General features: G+C 34.7%; 1 protein-coding gene and 1 non-coding gene across 4 annotated transcripts; one reads left to right on the forward strand and one right to left on the reverse strand.

Moving 5' to 3' along the window:
- Positions 1-1,664: 1,664 nt before the first annotated feature.
- On the reverse strand, positions 1,665-5,951 carry LOC120343468 (cyclin-A2-like). 3 transcript variants are annotated; one of them, XM_039412650.2, is made up of 6 exons: positions 5,688-5,951; positions 5,308-5,512; positions 4,091-4,970; positions 3,415-3,604; positions 3,010-3,107; positions 1,665-2,373 (listed from the first exon to the last, which is right to left on the reverse strand). In XM_039412650.2, the coding sequence occupies exons 2-6, from the start codon at positions 5,364-5,366 to the stop codon at positions 2,170-2,172; spliced, it is 1,431 nt and encodes a 476-aa protein (XP_039268584.2). In that variant the 5' UTR covers positions 5,367-5,512; positions 5,688-5,951; the 3' UTR covers positions 1,665-2,169. The 3 variants fall into 3 exon arrangements, with proteins under 3 accessions (XP_039268584.2, XP_039268582.2, XP_039268581.2); XM_039412648.2 differs by having other exon boundaries at positions 5,308-5,572; XM_039412647.2 differs by lacking the exon at positions 5,688-5,951 and having other exon boundaries at positions 5,308-5,661.
- Positions 5,952-6,906: 955 nt separating this feature from the next.
- Positions 6,907-7,009, forward strand: LOC120343579 (U6 spliceosomal RNA). Its single transcript, XR_005569640.2, has one exon. It is a non-coding gene; the product is annotated as a U6 spliceosomal RNA (small nuclear RNA).
- Positions 7,010-16,754: the final 9,745 nt, after the last annotated feature.

Here is a 16,754-nt window from a genome sequence, read left to right on the forward strand (position 1 = left end):
CGGACTGTGTGGTACGGTGGGATTGGTTGGTCAGTTATTTGTTTCACGTGAATGAACATGATGGCGGAGGAAGCTGTAATCGACCGGCGGTACCGGTAACGTGAACCACCTAGTCCAGTATTCAGTAATCTTCTCGCAAATTAATCAATCATATCGTTTTTTATTAGCCATCCCGGCAAAGCATAACAAAATGAAAACAAGAAAGATCACGAAAATATTTGTACCGGATGGCAGTATAACCGCGAAATGACCATTCGGTTTACTTGTCAGCGGCAACCTTAAAATAGCTGAAAACTTGTGGCTACAAAATTTGCAAAGCGCGAAACGTTTTTATGCGAAAACAGCAGCATCCCTCCAAGGCGACGCTGCAAGGCAATACGGCACTTTTAATTGTTTCATTGCACCCAAAGCCTATATATATACCTGATTGCACCCATCCACGGATGGTAATCAGACGAGCGTATTCCTGACGCTTAGCACGACGCGCCACAATTCCGAACCTTGGTCAAAATCTCGGTGAGAGGAAATTAATTACTGCGCTCCTCGGTCATATCGTCCTATAACAATGTGAGCTTGTTAGTTATTTATTCTCTTAATGATTCGGAATCAGCTTTCGTTTGCGTTGATCTTGAGTCGAAAAAAGGAAAGACGCTTTAATCGCTGACTAAACAAGCTGTCACAGATATCCATTTTATCTATGATGATATTTTCTCCGTCTCAAAATTTGATGACTCTTACAAATTCGCGGGTTGAATTACCGGTGAGTGCTAGTTTTATTTCATTAACAACTAGTGCAGTGTTGTTCAACTTTTTTGTCTTTGGGAAGCACATGGAGTGATATTGGGCTTATCAATAAAATCTTTTCAAAAAAAAAAAAAAATTTTTTTTTATGACAGTCAACTATTTTGGTCATAGATACGACTGACTTCAAAATGCAATAAATTCTTCTCTTGCGTTTCTCTCACGAACTTCTTAAATCGTGACTCCGATGCTCAATGCAATCTCACACTCTTTAGAAAAATGTCCACTCAGAAACGAGACTCCCACCGAACCACAGTAAGAGTTTTACGGAACTCCATGGAATCCCGGTTCAGGGGCACCCGACTAATGGGTTTTAGTGCCGAGGGCAGTTGCATGAATATAAGACTTGTTTTACCCACTTAATCACATACAAGCTCACTTTTGGTGCGTTACGAATTTATACTAATCGCTTGTTGTTCCATTCAACACAAACTTCATTACCTTTATATTATATTTGATATATATATTCTATTTGAGATGTGTGTATATACATATATATGGTATTATTGACAATATAAATTCATACAAAACATAAATGCACATTCATATAATACTGGTCAGCAAGGACATTTCATTGACGACAATACAACACTAAAATAATACTAATCGCTTGTTCCATTAAAAACAAATTTCATTACTTTTATATATATTTGATATATTCTATTTGAGATTTCTGTATATACATATATATCTATGGTAATATTGACAATATAAATTCTGACAAAAAATATAAATGCACACTTATATAATACTGGACAGCATTTCATTTCATTGGAACTTTCAAAAATTATTTACGTTTAGATAATATAGTTTCGAGGTCATAAAATCTTGCAATTCAACAAAGCGTGTTTTTGGGGCGCAAACACAAAGCAGAAAAACTTCCCGCTAATTATAGCAAGTCAGTCAGTAATAAAACAAAATTGACTAACCGGTCAACAGATCTCAAAAATGTCTGCGTATACACAAACGACCTTGATATTGATTAATGCGACTAATATGCAGTGAATCTCGAATCTAGGCGAAACGCTCTATTAAAAGCGCAGAATAATTTATTACGAAATTTTCGTAACACCGACTGCGATTTTCACAACACTAATTTTGTTATTAAAATTATGCACAGGTGCAGCGCACTGAATACTACTATTTGATGCTCTACTTCTGTATAGTTTATCGTGTGCTGCATCCGGTAAAAAAATATGCATGCATTTATTGAATCTTCTCTCATTATATATACTTTGAACATAGTCTTGGCAATATCTACTTTGAGGGTTGTTGAAATCCAAGCTCTCCTGATGATATCGAGCCTGATTTGTTCTTCGGAAAGATGTTATATCGATTGGACCAGATTGTAACCATTAGGTTCGGAATTCACGTCCAAATAGACAACAAAACTTCACGATCAAACACGAAAGGAGTAACAACTCCTGACTCTTGACACTCAGAAACAGAGAAAGACGGGATAAGTGCAACTTTGTGATGTTTTTTACTGGAATATTTCTCTTTCACAAATTGTTGAGGCGCTGAGTTAATTCCTTTGTGACTGATAAACAGTTCCAAAGAACAAGCGTATATCTGAGAAAAATGAATAAAGGGGTCTGCAGGACAACAGATAATGTTTCATCTAGCTGTAGTTTACTGACTTGTCTAGTAGAGAGTAGGGCTGAGCATTTTCGAATACCGGTGATTTCAGAATCGAATCTCGAACACTAGGAAAATTGGTAATTGTATGCGACTTTTATTATTGTAAAGAATCCTCCAGAAAACATGGAATTCGTCACTCAGACACTTCGCTTAGTGTCCACACACAATAAGAAACGTGTTTCATCAATGAATCACTCGGAAGAAAATGTTCATATATATGTCAAAATTACATTTAAAAAATATTGCTCCAACAAAAAATGATGAATTTACCTCAAAAAAAAAGATGGGGGCGATTTCAAATTTTCGTCTGAACCGATTCAAATAATTTACTATTCGATTTGAAATGCCCAGCCCTAGTAGAGAGATATTTTACTATATCCTTTACAGATCGAAAAACACTGCAGTAGAAAACGATAAATTCTGTAAATTTACTATCTTAAATCTTTTAAATTCCAAAGCACCAATATGGTTTCCAGCTTTCCTTCCATTTTCGGGGAATGCTGGTGACCTTGCTCTGAACAGTTTTCAGAAATAATTTAAAAAAGAAGTTTTAATGAATAACAAAACCTCGTCATGATAATCTTCCATGTAGGCTCGAACAATCGATGATAATTTGCAAGGATTTGAGTGCAGTTTACAGAAATCTTTCGTAATTTTATCAACACCTGGAATGTATATATATATATACGACATAGACGAAAATTGTTATAGAATGTACGTGACCTTAACTATTTTTTATTAAAATAATTGATAACGACTGTTGCCCAAATGCCACTTGATTAATTAAAAAATGGCATTCCTATACAGATTTTCCATCGCAAGATTAATAAAAGGCTATCCATGCCAAAGCAAAATTTTTTGTTATTTATATAAAATAAGAATTTGAAAAATCTTGCTCAGTTGCATGCAGGTTTTGAAAGCAATTTCATTTTCAAGTATTTATATATATATATATATTTTCATGAAAATAACCTTTTCCTTGAATAATATCCTTGGAGCCTTTTTCGATAAGAGATGAAAAATTATTTGCCAGGAAACTTGCTACGGAAATAGACGATGCTGCAAGAACTGAGTATGAATATTTGTGATATCGATCGTATAACATTGTTATTTCAGATAGATACGTTGCAAATGAGCGAAATTGGATAGTTGCGTTAGAATTCTGTGAATAAAAAATATAAAAGTTTTGTGCTCACCCACTTACTTACCTTAAATCCGCTGTTGGATTGATCATGAAATAAATGACACCAAGTGAGCATAAAGGTTGCAAACTCTTAAATATCGCTAAGGTCAGTACTGATGTAAAGACGATGTGGGTTTGAGTACGAGTTCGTAATGTTTTTCCACAAGACAGCGAGCGACAAGTCACCTAGTCCCAGTGAAGTACCGTAACAAGTTATTATATAATCATAGACTAATTGACGAGATGACAGATTAAAACTGTGAGATCGGAGTTCCGTCGCTTTGTTGCTCATGAAAGTATACAGTGCATTTAGGGAGAAAAGTGTCACTTCTAGCAAATCGCAAAGTTTGAGAAAAAAAACTATAAAATGGGTTGATGAACATCCCATCAAACATGTTGATATGCAATTTACAAAATTTGCACAAACAACAATTTAATAAAAGTGTCGAGAAATATCGAACTCACGTGAAGCAGGAGTCCGACAAACTGGTTTGCTGTTGGTACGGCCAGGCTGCTTCCAAGAACGCGAAGTAGTAATCTTTCCATCAACAGGACTTCAGCTTTTGAGTAAGTGTCTGCAGTAACGTAAGCAAACTCGTCCGAGTCGGGTGGATAAATTTCTTCGTATTTTGCAGCTACGAACATCGCCGTTGTGCCGAGAAGTTGTAACTTAGATCTGGTAACGGACATCATAGAAAGAAATCGATCAGAGTATGCAACTGCTAGTGAAGCCGTTTCATTTTCGAGTTTATACTCATCCTGAACTTCGATTAACCAATCAACCAATTTTGTCCGCATGGTAGAACTTATTTCTGGCTGGCGTTGCATAAAGTCACCGCGTGGTCGATATCGATTTTCAGCTTCTCTCATGTATGATAAAATGTCAGGAAAGTATTCATCTACCACATCGGTTGTGCTATCAGCAGGGCTAGAAGGTCTGCTTATCGTACATTTGGCCAAGCTGAATGGCTGGCTTCCGCTCTCACTTTCAAATTCCTGTGAATCGACGAATGGTATACTACTTTGAGTCGACGAAAAGAATGCCGAATCGTTTGTCTTGTTTTCGGTATCTTCACAATCCAAGAATGATGTTTCAGAAATAGTGTCCAAGCTAATGGACATCGAATTATCACTATCAATTGGACTTTTTGGTATTGGCGGAAAAAATGAGATTTTGTTGGACGTATTTTCACTTTCGTTTCGTTCTGTCGCGGAATGGAAATAGCCTAACGGCTTCATTGAAGGTACCGTTAATGCCTGTAACGGAAGCCTGATGACTCGAGATGAATCTTTACTGTTGGTTTGTTCTGATTTGCTGAAGAACTTGTTCAGGTGACATATTATCCTTAAAAACCACAAGCAAAAGTTAAGTTGCATAATGATAAATATATCTGAAAAATTGCACAGACAGAGTCAAAAGCTACATTCCTATGAACACAAATCTGAAAACGAACCCGAAAATAGTCTAACGGGCTCCGTCTTTTTTGCGGTTGTTCCTTTGGGGCTTCAAAGACGGTAGTCAGTCGTATCATGGTATATCTATTTTCTTTCTAACCTATACCGGTTTTTGTTGCTAGATTCTTACACTCACTAAAATTTAACATATACATTTTAAATGCTTATCAGCCCATTACATCACATCGGTGTAGGTTGTTAGTTGGGTATACAAAACTTATGCTTACGGTTTGCCACTTGTACACTGATTTTCCTTCTCATTTGATTGCATGTAGGAACATCCCATTTCGTTCCTTCTGTATGCTGTTTTCCCAACGCATTTATCATTTCTTGATGAAAACCATTTGTGACTCGTTTTAGCAGCTCGAGATGGCTGGATACGTTTTTGTCCATTTTGCTTATTGTCGTCCAAAATTTGCAATGGCTGCCTTTCTGACATCATTTTAAATATGCGACAAAGACATATAAGTTAACACAACGTAGCAAGTAACACTGAAAAGATGATACTCTAGTATTAGAATAGTAGGAGTGTTTTGCCCAAACAAGTTTGTTTCATTATGTCCCAGCTAAATATCTTCGAACCATTTACGATACACCTAAAACTAACCTTGACCAGATAGAATATTTCAATTCTTCCACAGATGGCTACCTAACACCACATTTCACAACGGTGGCTCAAGGCTCACAAACAGCTTTGCTCATGTAAAGTAGTAGTCTTGCCACGCGTTTATGTGACTTTGAGCTTAAATTTCGCGGAGAAAAGAGAGTCTCAGGATTGTGAAAAACTTTTGCGAATCGTGCGTTTGAATTTTGCGAGAATATCAGTGATTGCGAATAACTATGAAAAACAACCATTCACGGCCGAATTATCGAGGGTATCTTGTCTAGTAATGGTACATCGTTTTTTATTTATTGCGTAATCCGGCTGGATTCAACTGGAATCGTTGAGGTCAGATATCAAAATACACATTCAAAATTTGTCCATTTTACAATTCGTTTGATGAATGGTATCTTGACTGACACACAAATATGACAATAATATTTTTGACTGGTGCACTGGTCAGTGACCATTACCAAGTTGACCGTCGGCAATGTTAAAACAATGAAAAAGAGAAAGAATATGCTGGATAAGCCTAATTTCATATTGACGATTCGAACTCATAAAATTTTGGAAAATAATTCACCAATTAGGCTAAGGTACCGAGGATTTTTTGTAACGTTATAGGCTAGGTTATAGCGAATCTAGTTTCTGTTTTAATTAAATCAAACAAAACACAATGCTCGCTAATTTACTTGCGGGTCATTCTGTGTTTGATTCGCTCAAACTTTCTAGGTCATCTACCAAACTTTGTAATCCCTCGCGTGCATTAGCTTCTTCATGATAAACCCAAAAATTAACATCATTGGTATTGAATGAAGTTTGTAAGGTAAAAATATTCCGTCTAGTTACGATTAGCAGTTATTTGTGCAAGGGGAGACAGTAGCCCTTCTCATAGATGCGCATTCTGTCATTGCGAATCCCTCGATACCCAAATACGTTGTCGTTCTGTACAATCTTCCTAAAGTCCAAAGCTATTTTGCACAAATGATGGCTAGAGATCCGAACATTACTGACTGGGAACTTTACCATGTAAACAAAACAGTGCGACATAGAAAGCAAAGTGTTTTATGCCATCACTATCAACGCATTTTTCTCGATTTACTTTGTGAACAAACAATCACCCGTTACCAATGCCCCAAGGGCTGTTGTGAATAAACCGCTGGAGGGCGACACGAACACACCGGGCTTTGGTTGAGATCAACGACTAACATACATCAAACACTTTGAACTCTTGAGTGTACGCATGGAAACGTTTGAACGATACAGAGAAGAATATCATGACCCTGTACAAGAATGACGCACGGAATCGTGCAATGCTCACTTCTTCTTTCGAATTGAGAAATATATTTCTGTGGTAAAGTTCCCTTGTCGTGGTTTACACTTAATTTCAGATTTTGCTTGAAGTGAACAACTGTCTTCAAAACGCTTGGTCTTTCACCGTTTTAAACCAAACATCTTTAGGTACATTTTTATTCCTAACATTACTGATTTAATCCTTTTTAGGCATAATGAGCCTGATCAAAGCCTTATTCGAGTTAATTTTTGCGTTGTTGTAATTTGTGTTAAAAACCAACAAACTTTTGGAAAGATCGCTTGCCATGCATACAGACATTCACAGTTTTCTCATTTTTTACAGTAGTGAATAGTAGACATGAAGGAGGTAGAGTGATGAAAATTTAATAACAAAAAAGTGAAACGTATTATGGAACAAGAGAGCTATGCTCAAATATATGGACACGTAGAATCACATAATTTTGATGACGTCATAGCGAAAAAAAAGTAATAGCCTTCTGGAAATTTTTTTTATCTTTAACCACTGAAAATTTCAAAGCAAATGGTCCAGTATTCGAAGAGAAAAGCAATTTCTCCAAAACGTGTTGACGGAGACAAATAATAACAATAACAACAAAATTTTGAAACAATCGTTATGTCCACTATGTCTAATAACTAGGACAAACCATTTAACGATATTCAATCATCATTGTGGCTATACTTTGAACAAAGGCGTTTTTCTGATAATTAATATAAAGGACTAAGAAGGTCATAAATTACAAAGTCAAAAAAATTGTGGCCAAATGTTGAGAGAATTGTACTGAATTCCACATGGAATGGTAATAGAATTGTGCCGAATATATATATATATATATGATATATGAATGTGCGCGCTTGAATTTTTTTGTTTTGAATATTTGGGTGAAACACAGGCATCGTAAGAAGAATAGAAAATAAAAGTATACGCCCTATAACGACATCTTTTTTTTAACATAGCATGATCTTTAAGTGCAATTTCTGACAACAGCAATTTAGCATATGGAGCTATATGTCGTATCCAATAAATATTAAACAAAATATAATTCTGTAGTACCAACATGCCATGTCGCCATATATCGAATGGACGTGGTCTGAAGAGCTGCTTAATGAGCCGGATGCAAGATGACAATGCAATAAGTTATTACTAAACTCATGAAACTCAGAAAATGTTTATTTGGTATACAAAAATGGAAATTGTTGAGAATACCGCGGATAAATCAAGTTTCACGCGAATTACTTTCAATTCCCTGTATTTGCTATTGCAAAAACCGTGATCTGTTTCAAAATATTTGATGTGAAGTGACCGTGCGTTTATCTAATTTATTTTACCAAATCAATTGAAACCCATCCTTCCTGGTCTGTACTAGTCCAAATGTGGGTACACCTTGGCATTCTGTGCGACTGTCTGAAATGCATCATGAAACTGGTAATATTAATTATAATTTTGAATAATCATTGTTGAATTTTATACTCACGTACAAAAATTTTATCTCTCGTCGTAATTGGTTATTCGGGAGTAAATTGAATGATGTCATTTTTCAAATTAAATTGTCGCAACATCGGATATAACATATCATCAAATTGTGTCAGTATATAAACTTTATAATTTCCTGTCGTCGGAATATCACCAACAATCTTGAATTTGCCCCCTTGGTACTTTATTGACTACACCAGGGGTGGCCAACCTGCTTTCGACCGCGATTGACTAAAATCTTCAAACTAGCTCGCGATCGACTGCTTGGTATTAAGGTCATTCACGTATAAAATGAGTGCTGAATATGCAGATAATATACACACACGAATACAGAAATTCCACCGTTGCCAATAAGCTCGGCTCTGTGGGCGCATTCTTAAATCGCCACAAAAATTTGTATTCTTATGTTTCATTTAACTCGTTAATTTGATTACGTAATTGTGCCCGGAGTAAAGGTTTTATCACTTATTCAAGATTTACTCAATCCAAATACAATTCAGATTTAAGGCCTGCCTACTTTTTAGTCATAAATGTTGAAATTTCTCAAAAAAACTTACCAAGTATCCATGATTTATCTAATAACCATAAATGTTACATGGCAGTATATATCTAATTTATAATTTCGAATCCAAGTCCGAATCTTCACTCGCTTAGAATTCGAAAAATTGGGCATTGTGGCGCCACTGCTACCGTTGCGAATGAAATTTATCACACTAGTCTTGGAGTGAGACTTTCGCATGCTACTACTGCGGAAGTTAATGTAGGGTCGTTTGCCAGACAAGACACACGATATTCGGTACGTTCATTCCTAAGCCTTGGCAGACGCGAAACTTGCAATTGTTACGTAATAATAAGCTTTATCGGACTTGCCCAGACTCAAATAGTGTATATCGTATTTTGCGCATGTACAAGTACTGTATTCTTCCCGTTTTAGACACTAAACACACGCATGTGCTTATTGCCTCTGGTTCAAGGCAATTTTTTGGCGTATGTTATTAAATTCACTCAACGTCGGACGCGATCAGCTACCCCAAACGCGGCGATCGACCGGTCGATCGCGATCGACGTGTTAGCCACCCCTGGACTACACCATTCAACTCGATTATAGAAGCTTAAAATAAAGCGTCGCCGAATTAAATAAGAATTCCCTTGAACGTCGATCACTTTTTAAGATGGTTGCACTCGGAACGTCGCAACACTGGACCATTGTTACCACGATTCCGTAGGGACAACGGCAAGTTCACTCAGAGACATTGGCTCCTAATGACTTTGACTGTCCACCAAGTCAGCACATTCCCACCGAATTTATTGTACGCCTGTTTGTACTAACAAACTCGAATCGACAAACCTTAATTTCAGATATTAACCCCAAATTGCCAAGTTTGCTAAATGAAAAAATACCGCGTCGGATCTCAGTCAGTGTATATATTTTACAAAGAGCTCAGTAAATGAGATATCATATAATGTTGTTTGGAAACTGTTAGTAAAAAAATTAACCCTCATAACCATAAAAAAACAATGTCGTCCCCTGCGAACCAATCGCTTGCTACTTGTCAAGTGCATTTGTTGCACGAAAAGAAGGTATACAACTGTGGAGCAACTGAGTGTATTATTTGACGGATGCGGTTCTTATAGAGTCAAAGAAGTATATTATGGACTTAAATAAATTGTGGCACGGAGTAAATTATTGCATAAGGTGTTCATCATATTCGCAACCACGACAAAACAACGATTCCCAAATACGCAACGACCGGGTGTATTGATCAGAAAGAACAGGGTTAACTTTGTCTAAGCAAAAATTCCTGTGTTATATAAAATGAATGGGATATGGCCGTCGAATAGTTCCGCTAGTGTTTGCCTTATCTAAGCAGCACTCTGTTGTATTTCCATGACAAGGACGTAAAAACAAACGATGGAAATTCTAATCATAATAATAAGACAGTCGATCTACTTACTGGTTTGGATTAATTCATTGATAACAATAAGACCGTGACGAGACAACGGAATATTTTCTGGTTTGCATAAAATAGTCAGATACAGCCATTTTGTAGCGTTGAACAATATTATTGTAGAAAATTCACTTTGCTTGGCGTAAAAAGAGTTTTAAGAATTAGATACTTAAGAATTCAGGGTCAAAGAATAGGCAACGAAACGAATAAAACAACCACAAGAGAGGCGGGACGAAAAATAATATAGCTAGTTTTAATCCTGCTTCGAGAGGTCAATATTATTATGCAATATTATTAATATACAATTACTTATAACATTAGCATTGCTTGAGGAACAATGGGAATGCAAAAACAGATAACAGAATAGATCAGCTTTTTGACTTTGTTTCGAGATTGCACTTTTACAATTTTTTTTTCAGAATCGCGCCTGCAAGATAAATATACATTTTTTTTTTAAATTTAGTTAAGTCTGTCTGATTTATTTCTGAGCATATTGTGAACTCGAAATAGTACAAATTTTTTTTTTGGTTGGTGATTTCTTGTGCTAGTTACAATTTAAATTCAGCAATATTTCTGTGTTTTGTTTATTTTCTTCGTGAGTATTGATTGGAAATTCGCGTGGTGGCGCGTGGACTAATTTATCATGCGATGCGGTCCGTCGAAAACGACGTTTTCTTAAACGTGGTTGGAATTTTTATAGTGTCATACATACATATAGGAACGTCTCATACATAATCCTACATTCTAATGATGAATTGGTATAATTCCCACGTTCGATCAGTAGTAAAAAAAATAAAATTTCAAGTATTGTTTTTTGGGTACGCTAAAAAAATGGCTACGTGGGGCAAAATGACCCAGATTAACGAAGGAAGCGTCACGCCATTCTGGAAGAGAGAATGACGATTTTAAAAAAGCTTTTCATTCAATTGCAAGATGTTAGTTTTGGTACATCTGTGAGCAGCGGTTTATAATCGCCTAATAGTAGCAGACAGAAATCAGTAAGCAGACAAAAGTAAACGAAAAGGTGTCAAAATCCGTATAAGCGATTGATAAAACTATTTGTAAACAATGGAAGTCTAGAATAAACAAGCAGAGTATCAGTGTCAATGACGACTAAACTTCGGAAAGTTGGAAATGACAGGTGTGAAAATGTGTTTCTTTTCTACTCTATTGGTTTGTTTAAACTCTAAAAATAAAGGTTTGCAAAATATGTTGTTCTGTCACAAATAGTTATTCTTACGACGAAATAAAAATTTTAATCTGAATACAACTAGAGGAATCTTGTACTTAATACTTTTTGTTTTGTTTTATATCTTTGTTAAAAAAAAACGGCTTCCGTTTTTATTTGGGTTGATGTTTACACAATGTCTTGAATATTCAAGCACATTATAATTTGTTTGTACCGCATTTAAAACCGTCATGATTGAATATAGGTATTGAGACTTTTTTTATTACAGATTGAAAACTCAATTACAAAAGAATATGACCATATATCGAACAAGAATACATAATAATACGACCGTAATATTAATGCATACCGGCGTGTGCGATTTACAATTTGTCTATATTTGTGTATATTCTAAATTCCTCAACAACGAAGTGTCATTAGCAATAAAAATATGCACATATCGAATATGTTTCTTCAATAAAGAAAACCAACTTGCTCGCTATTCTGTAAATTAATATTTGTAAACCGTAAAACAATGTCATCTCACATACAAATTATAAAACTTTTCAGATGTTTAACATTGTGTACTCAAGTTGACTATAGAATTGTGAAAAAAAAATAGTTTAGGTGGTCTCGTTTCGGATTAATCGGCAACAGATAAAAATAAAGATAAATTTATTGTCGAACCATAATTTTAAGTACTTGTGACTGTACAACGTCAAGGCCATCGCGAGAAGTAAACAGACTCTATAAAATTATCAGAGATCGTGAGTTAATAATAATAGTTAAGCATTATAATATGTTTCCTGTAGAATTGTGAATTTCGAAGGCTGAGCGAAGGAATGTAAATTTAGAATCCCTAACATCACATTGATGCGAAATCTTTGTCTTCATGATAGAAACTTGATCTCGATGCCCTGTTACATCAGATTATTCAGTATTTCAGAAGTTATGATTCAAAAATCTGTTTATCGGAACTAACTTTCACTACGCTGCCCAAATATGCGATCGTGTACGATGTACATGGTTATATTTCCTGAAAGTACTGTAACAGTTTGTCTAAAATGTTCAGGAATATCATATTATTCAAAAGGTTAGTTTTATTTCAAATAAAAATCTTTGTGTCACTTCTGAAAGAGAATTTGATACTGGTATTTTGCACGCATTTCACTGTTTGCGCAAGCGGCGATCGGCTCTTAGAGATTTCCCTCTCCCCGTCATGTTGCGAGTTTGCTTTGTCGCGACCGTGACTTATTCTCCCACTTTGAAGTTTCTCATGAATTCTATACTACATTACGCCAAATACTTTGCCAGTGACGAGCTGGAAATGATTTATTTTAATACTTCTTTAACAGTAGATTTATTCGTAGTGCGATCTTCAAACTTCAATTATCTGAAGAAGATCCATCCATATATGCTATAACCAACGCATAGTCGTAATCATATATAGAACAGTTATCAATCTCTCATATACCGTCTAAAATATAAAAATTTCGGGCGATAAAGATTTAGTCACATTTAGGCTAAATTTAGATTTATATTCGTATGGTGGCAATAATATTTCTAAATACTCAATGAAATGTTCAGAGAATTAGATTTTTTTTTGTCTTCCATTGTACTTTGGAACAAGTTATCTTAAAATGCTTATATATATATATATATAAGCATTTTAAGATAACATAATACAGCTAGTTCCACTACCATGCAATCAAATGTGTTTCTGGAATTCATTCATTATTCGAGGTTTTACCAATTGTCTTACTGATATCAAGGCACGGTGAATATAGGATACCAAATTTTCAATTATATATATTGTTTAATCAATGCAAGGCAATAAAGATGTTAATCAGATAGATATACATTATGTATCGAGAAACGGAAGCGAGGGTAAACAAAATGGCTGACGCTTAACGAAAGATAAGTCGATATTTCTCGCATTCAGACACATTTGTATGTCGAGTGTCACCGGACGGTTCGTTTATAATTTCCGTGGCGAGTGTAATTTTGTTTATTAATTTTGATATGTTTTTAATTTTTATATTGGTGATATGGAGGACAATAGAAATATGCCACAAAGAGGGTTTTCCGTACTTGGACTAAATGCGGGAATAGTTATTAATTTATCATAGAATGCATTCCTATTTTGCGATCAAAAAGCATCGTATGTAATTTTGTAAATGTAAGTTAGATCAAATGTAAAATTGACAGTGATATATTGATTGTCTGTATTTTGGAACTGTATAGTAGTTGTCAAAGTATCAGCCGTATAGTTGTTCTATTGTAAAATGAGAAAATGATTCCCAAATTATACAAAAACCGGTTTGTATGATGTATAGACGGTAGGTGAGGCGGTCAATGCAGTGATTATATTTGTTATCCTTACCCTTCGCCCCTTATCGTGTTCATGAAGAAAAAGATATCGAGTATCACACAATAAAAGTTTCAGCTAAAAAAACTGTCGCTCTTGCTCGTGTCTGAGATTTCCTAATTGCTTCTCGAATGCAGATTAGCTCAAAACTCATTTATAACTATATGTCAAGAAGAAAAATGGGTAAAACATCCATTACTCAAAAGTTTGCGTTCCGGTTCATTTCGAAAAATCTTGTTGCAAAAAAGTTTCTTCTATTTTTAATTGCTGGAAAATATATCCAATCAATGTAAATCTTAGTACTGAATAAATTCTAAATATTGTATGATTTTATGCTCTACTATCTATTGCGTTTATAATGTAAATTTATATACACAGTAAATTTATATACAATGTTTTCTTTAATACTTGTAAAATGAACTGAAAGTTGTAAACCCATCAACAGCTCTGCCTCACGCAACGAAATTGCATAATTAGTTTAACTCCTTTTACTGTTCTTGTAAAAAAAGAAGAAAAACGTGTATTTCATCACCCTATTGTGAGTGGACGGAAAAATTTATCTTTTTAGTTATGCAATCTGATTCTACAAGATAAAAATTTTTTGTTACTGGATTTAAAAAAACTGAGAACGTTAGAAATTTGCACGACTGTAGAATCTTGTTTGATACAAATTTTATGAATACATATAGTTAATGACATTTGCTATAGATCACAATTTTAGTTCTCATTTATTTATTACCAAATCTTTGTTATTCGGTATCAGTTTAAAATTTCAATTTAAAAAAATATATATCTTCTTGCTGATAAATTTGATTTGCTCGTCATAAGCAAACATCCATGGACCACGCGCGGAAAAAATAATTTCTTTTGGCATCCGGGGAATTCTGATATAATTAATATAACATGCCAGAAATCATTCATTTCCCATTAATGAAATAGGTTTAAAATTGTTGGCGAATTCAGCTATTGTAATGCGAATTCTCTGGAGGAAAGCAGTTGTCTTCTACACTTGCATATGTGCGCTCAGGGACAAGAGATAACGTTTCCCTGTATGCTCAAGTATAGAAAAATGTCAGCGCCCCACGACAAGTATTCATAATACGATATGGCCTTGGATAATGGTTACATGATATTAATTAATTTTTGTAATGTGACGAAACGTTGTTCTAGAGTCTTTGATCGGTTGGGTTTATTAATAATATTGTTCCAGATTATTAATAACGTTGACACAACGGAAGTTTGTCAAATAACGTCATCTCATGTGAGTTTTCAAATCCCCATTCTTTTATTCTAAACTTTTTTTAAAATATTTATATAATATTTAACGAAGATTTTGAAATATTCATTATTGAAATTCACATCACATATTTTACAGTCACCGTTATTAGAGATTACATTCGCATTTTCCTGATGACAATTTTTTGTTTCATTTTGAGTTGTTGTGCAGTATACAATAGGAATGATATGTATAGTCGATCTGAAATAACAAAAAGTTCTAAACGTTTTTGTTTTGCCGAAACTCAAGAAAACGTCGATCATTTGGAGTTCAGTTATATCAGATTGTATTCTGTAAATATAACATAATTTGTAGTTTTAGGTTTTTATAAGGTTTCGTTTTGTGTAGTCACGGTAAATTTTATATTGGGTTAAATTCCTCCAGTTATGAGAGAATGATCTTGATATCGCTCTGCGTCTATCTGTAATGTTTCTTCGCCATTTTATATTGGGGTATACATTTGTTATTTCAAAATACATACTGTGCCAAATTGCGCCATATTATTAATTTTTATTTTCTTTTTCACGAATTTATTCAGCCTAATTATTGGAAGGTGGATATTTTTCCCAAAGCGACAAAAATTTTCAAATTCTAAGGCTTTTATGCGGATAAAGTCACGTAGTCCTGGTGGACTGAACAAGAGAAATAATTCTTGCAGATTATCGTCATTACATATTTCAAAAACACAATTTGCTATTTGACAGTCCCTAGAGGAAAAAACAGTTCAATATTTAGAATTCATGTCCGATGGGCCTGTGCGAGCTACATGTCAATCGACAAAATCTTTTTAATATGAGGTAAATCGTATTACGGAGTACATATATTACATATTATCATGATATGTAGTTTAACAATTTACACTTATTAATTAGACTAGCTCATAAACTGTCCATCAATTTCGAAGATACGACGATGTAAAAGTTTCTTGTACTTTGAAGACAGGCTGGGAACAGCTACAGAATAGGGGTGGCTACAATTTAGAATATACAATAATTTTCATGTCAGTTAAAATTTGTCGACGCCTGACTCACAAAAAGGTATTTTCAGTTGCATTCAAAGCGACCACTCCTATGTATTTCTGTTTCTACGTGGTCAAATTAGGACAAACATGGCCATGCTGCATTAGAAATGTCTCATTAGTATAAAGGTCTGCCCTCATATTATGTAACTCGCGACATTGGGTTCAAAATGTATTCTTAATGAAATCGTACCGTCAATCGTATCGCCAGTTTTCGTGTCTGGCGCCATTTTGGATTTGAACTTGGATAGGAGAGCTATATAGCTGATTCGACAACAAATGTATCGTAGATCAATCAAGGGTTTTTAATATAAAAAATAAATTGCTCAAGTTTGCTTTGCATATACTTTAGCCAAATTCCAATTAGTACATGCTTACTAGTCATATGTTTGTTAACTTTATTGAATGAGAGGATATGCATATAACGATAATTAAAGTGTGAATGCTTTATAAATAATGATGATCGGCATTCGTATAAATCATATTTGAGGTATCAAAAAGAGCTTGTA

This window comes from Styela clava, chromosome 3 (genome assembly GCF_964204865.1).
Source record: "Styela clava chromosome 3, kaStyClav1.hap1.2, whole genome shotgun sequence".
NCBI classification, from domain to species: domain Eukaryota; kingdom Metazoa; phylum Chordata; class Ascidiacea; order Stolidobranchia; family Styelidae; genus Styela; species Styela clava.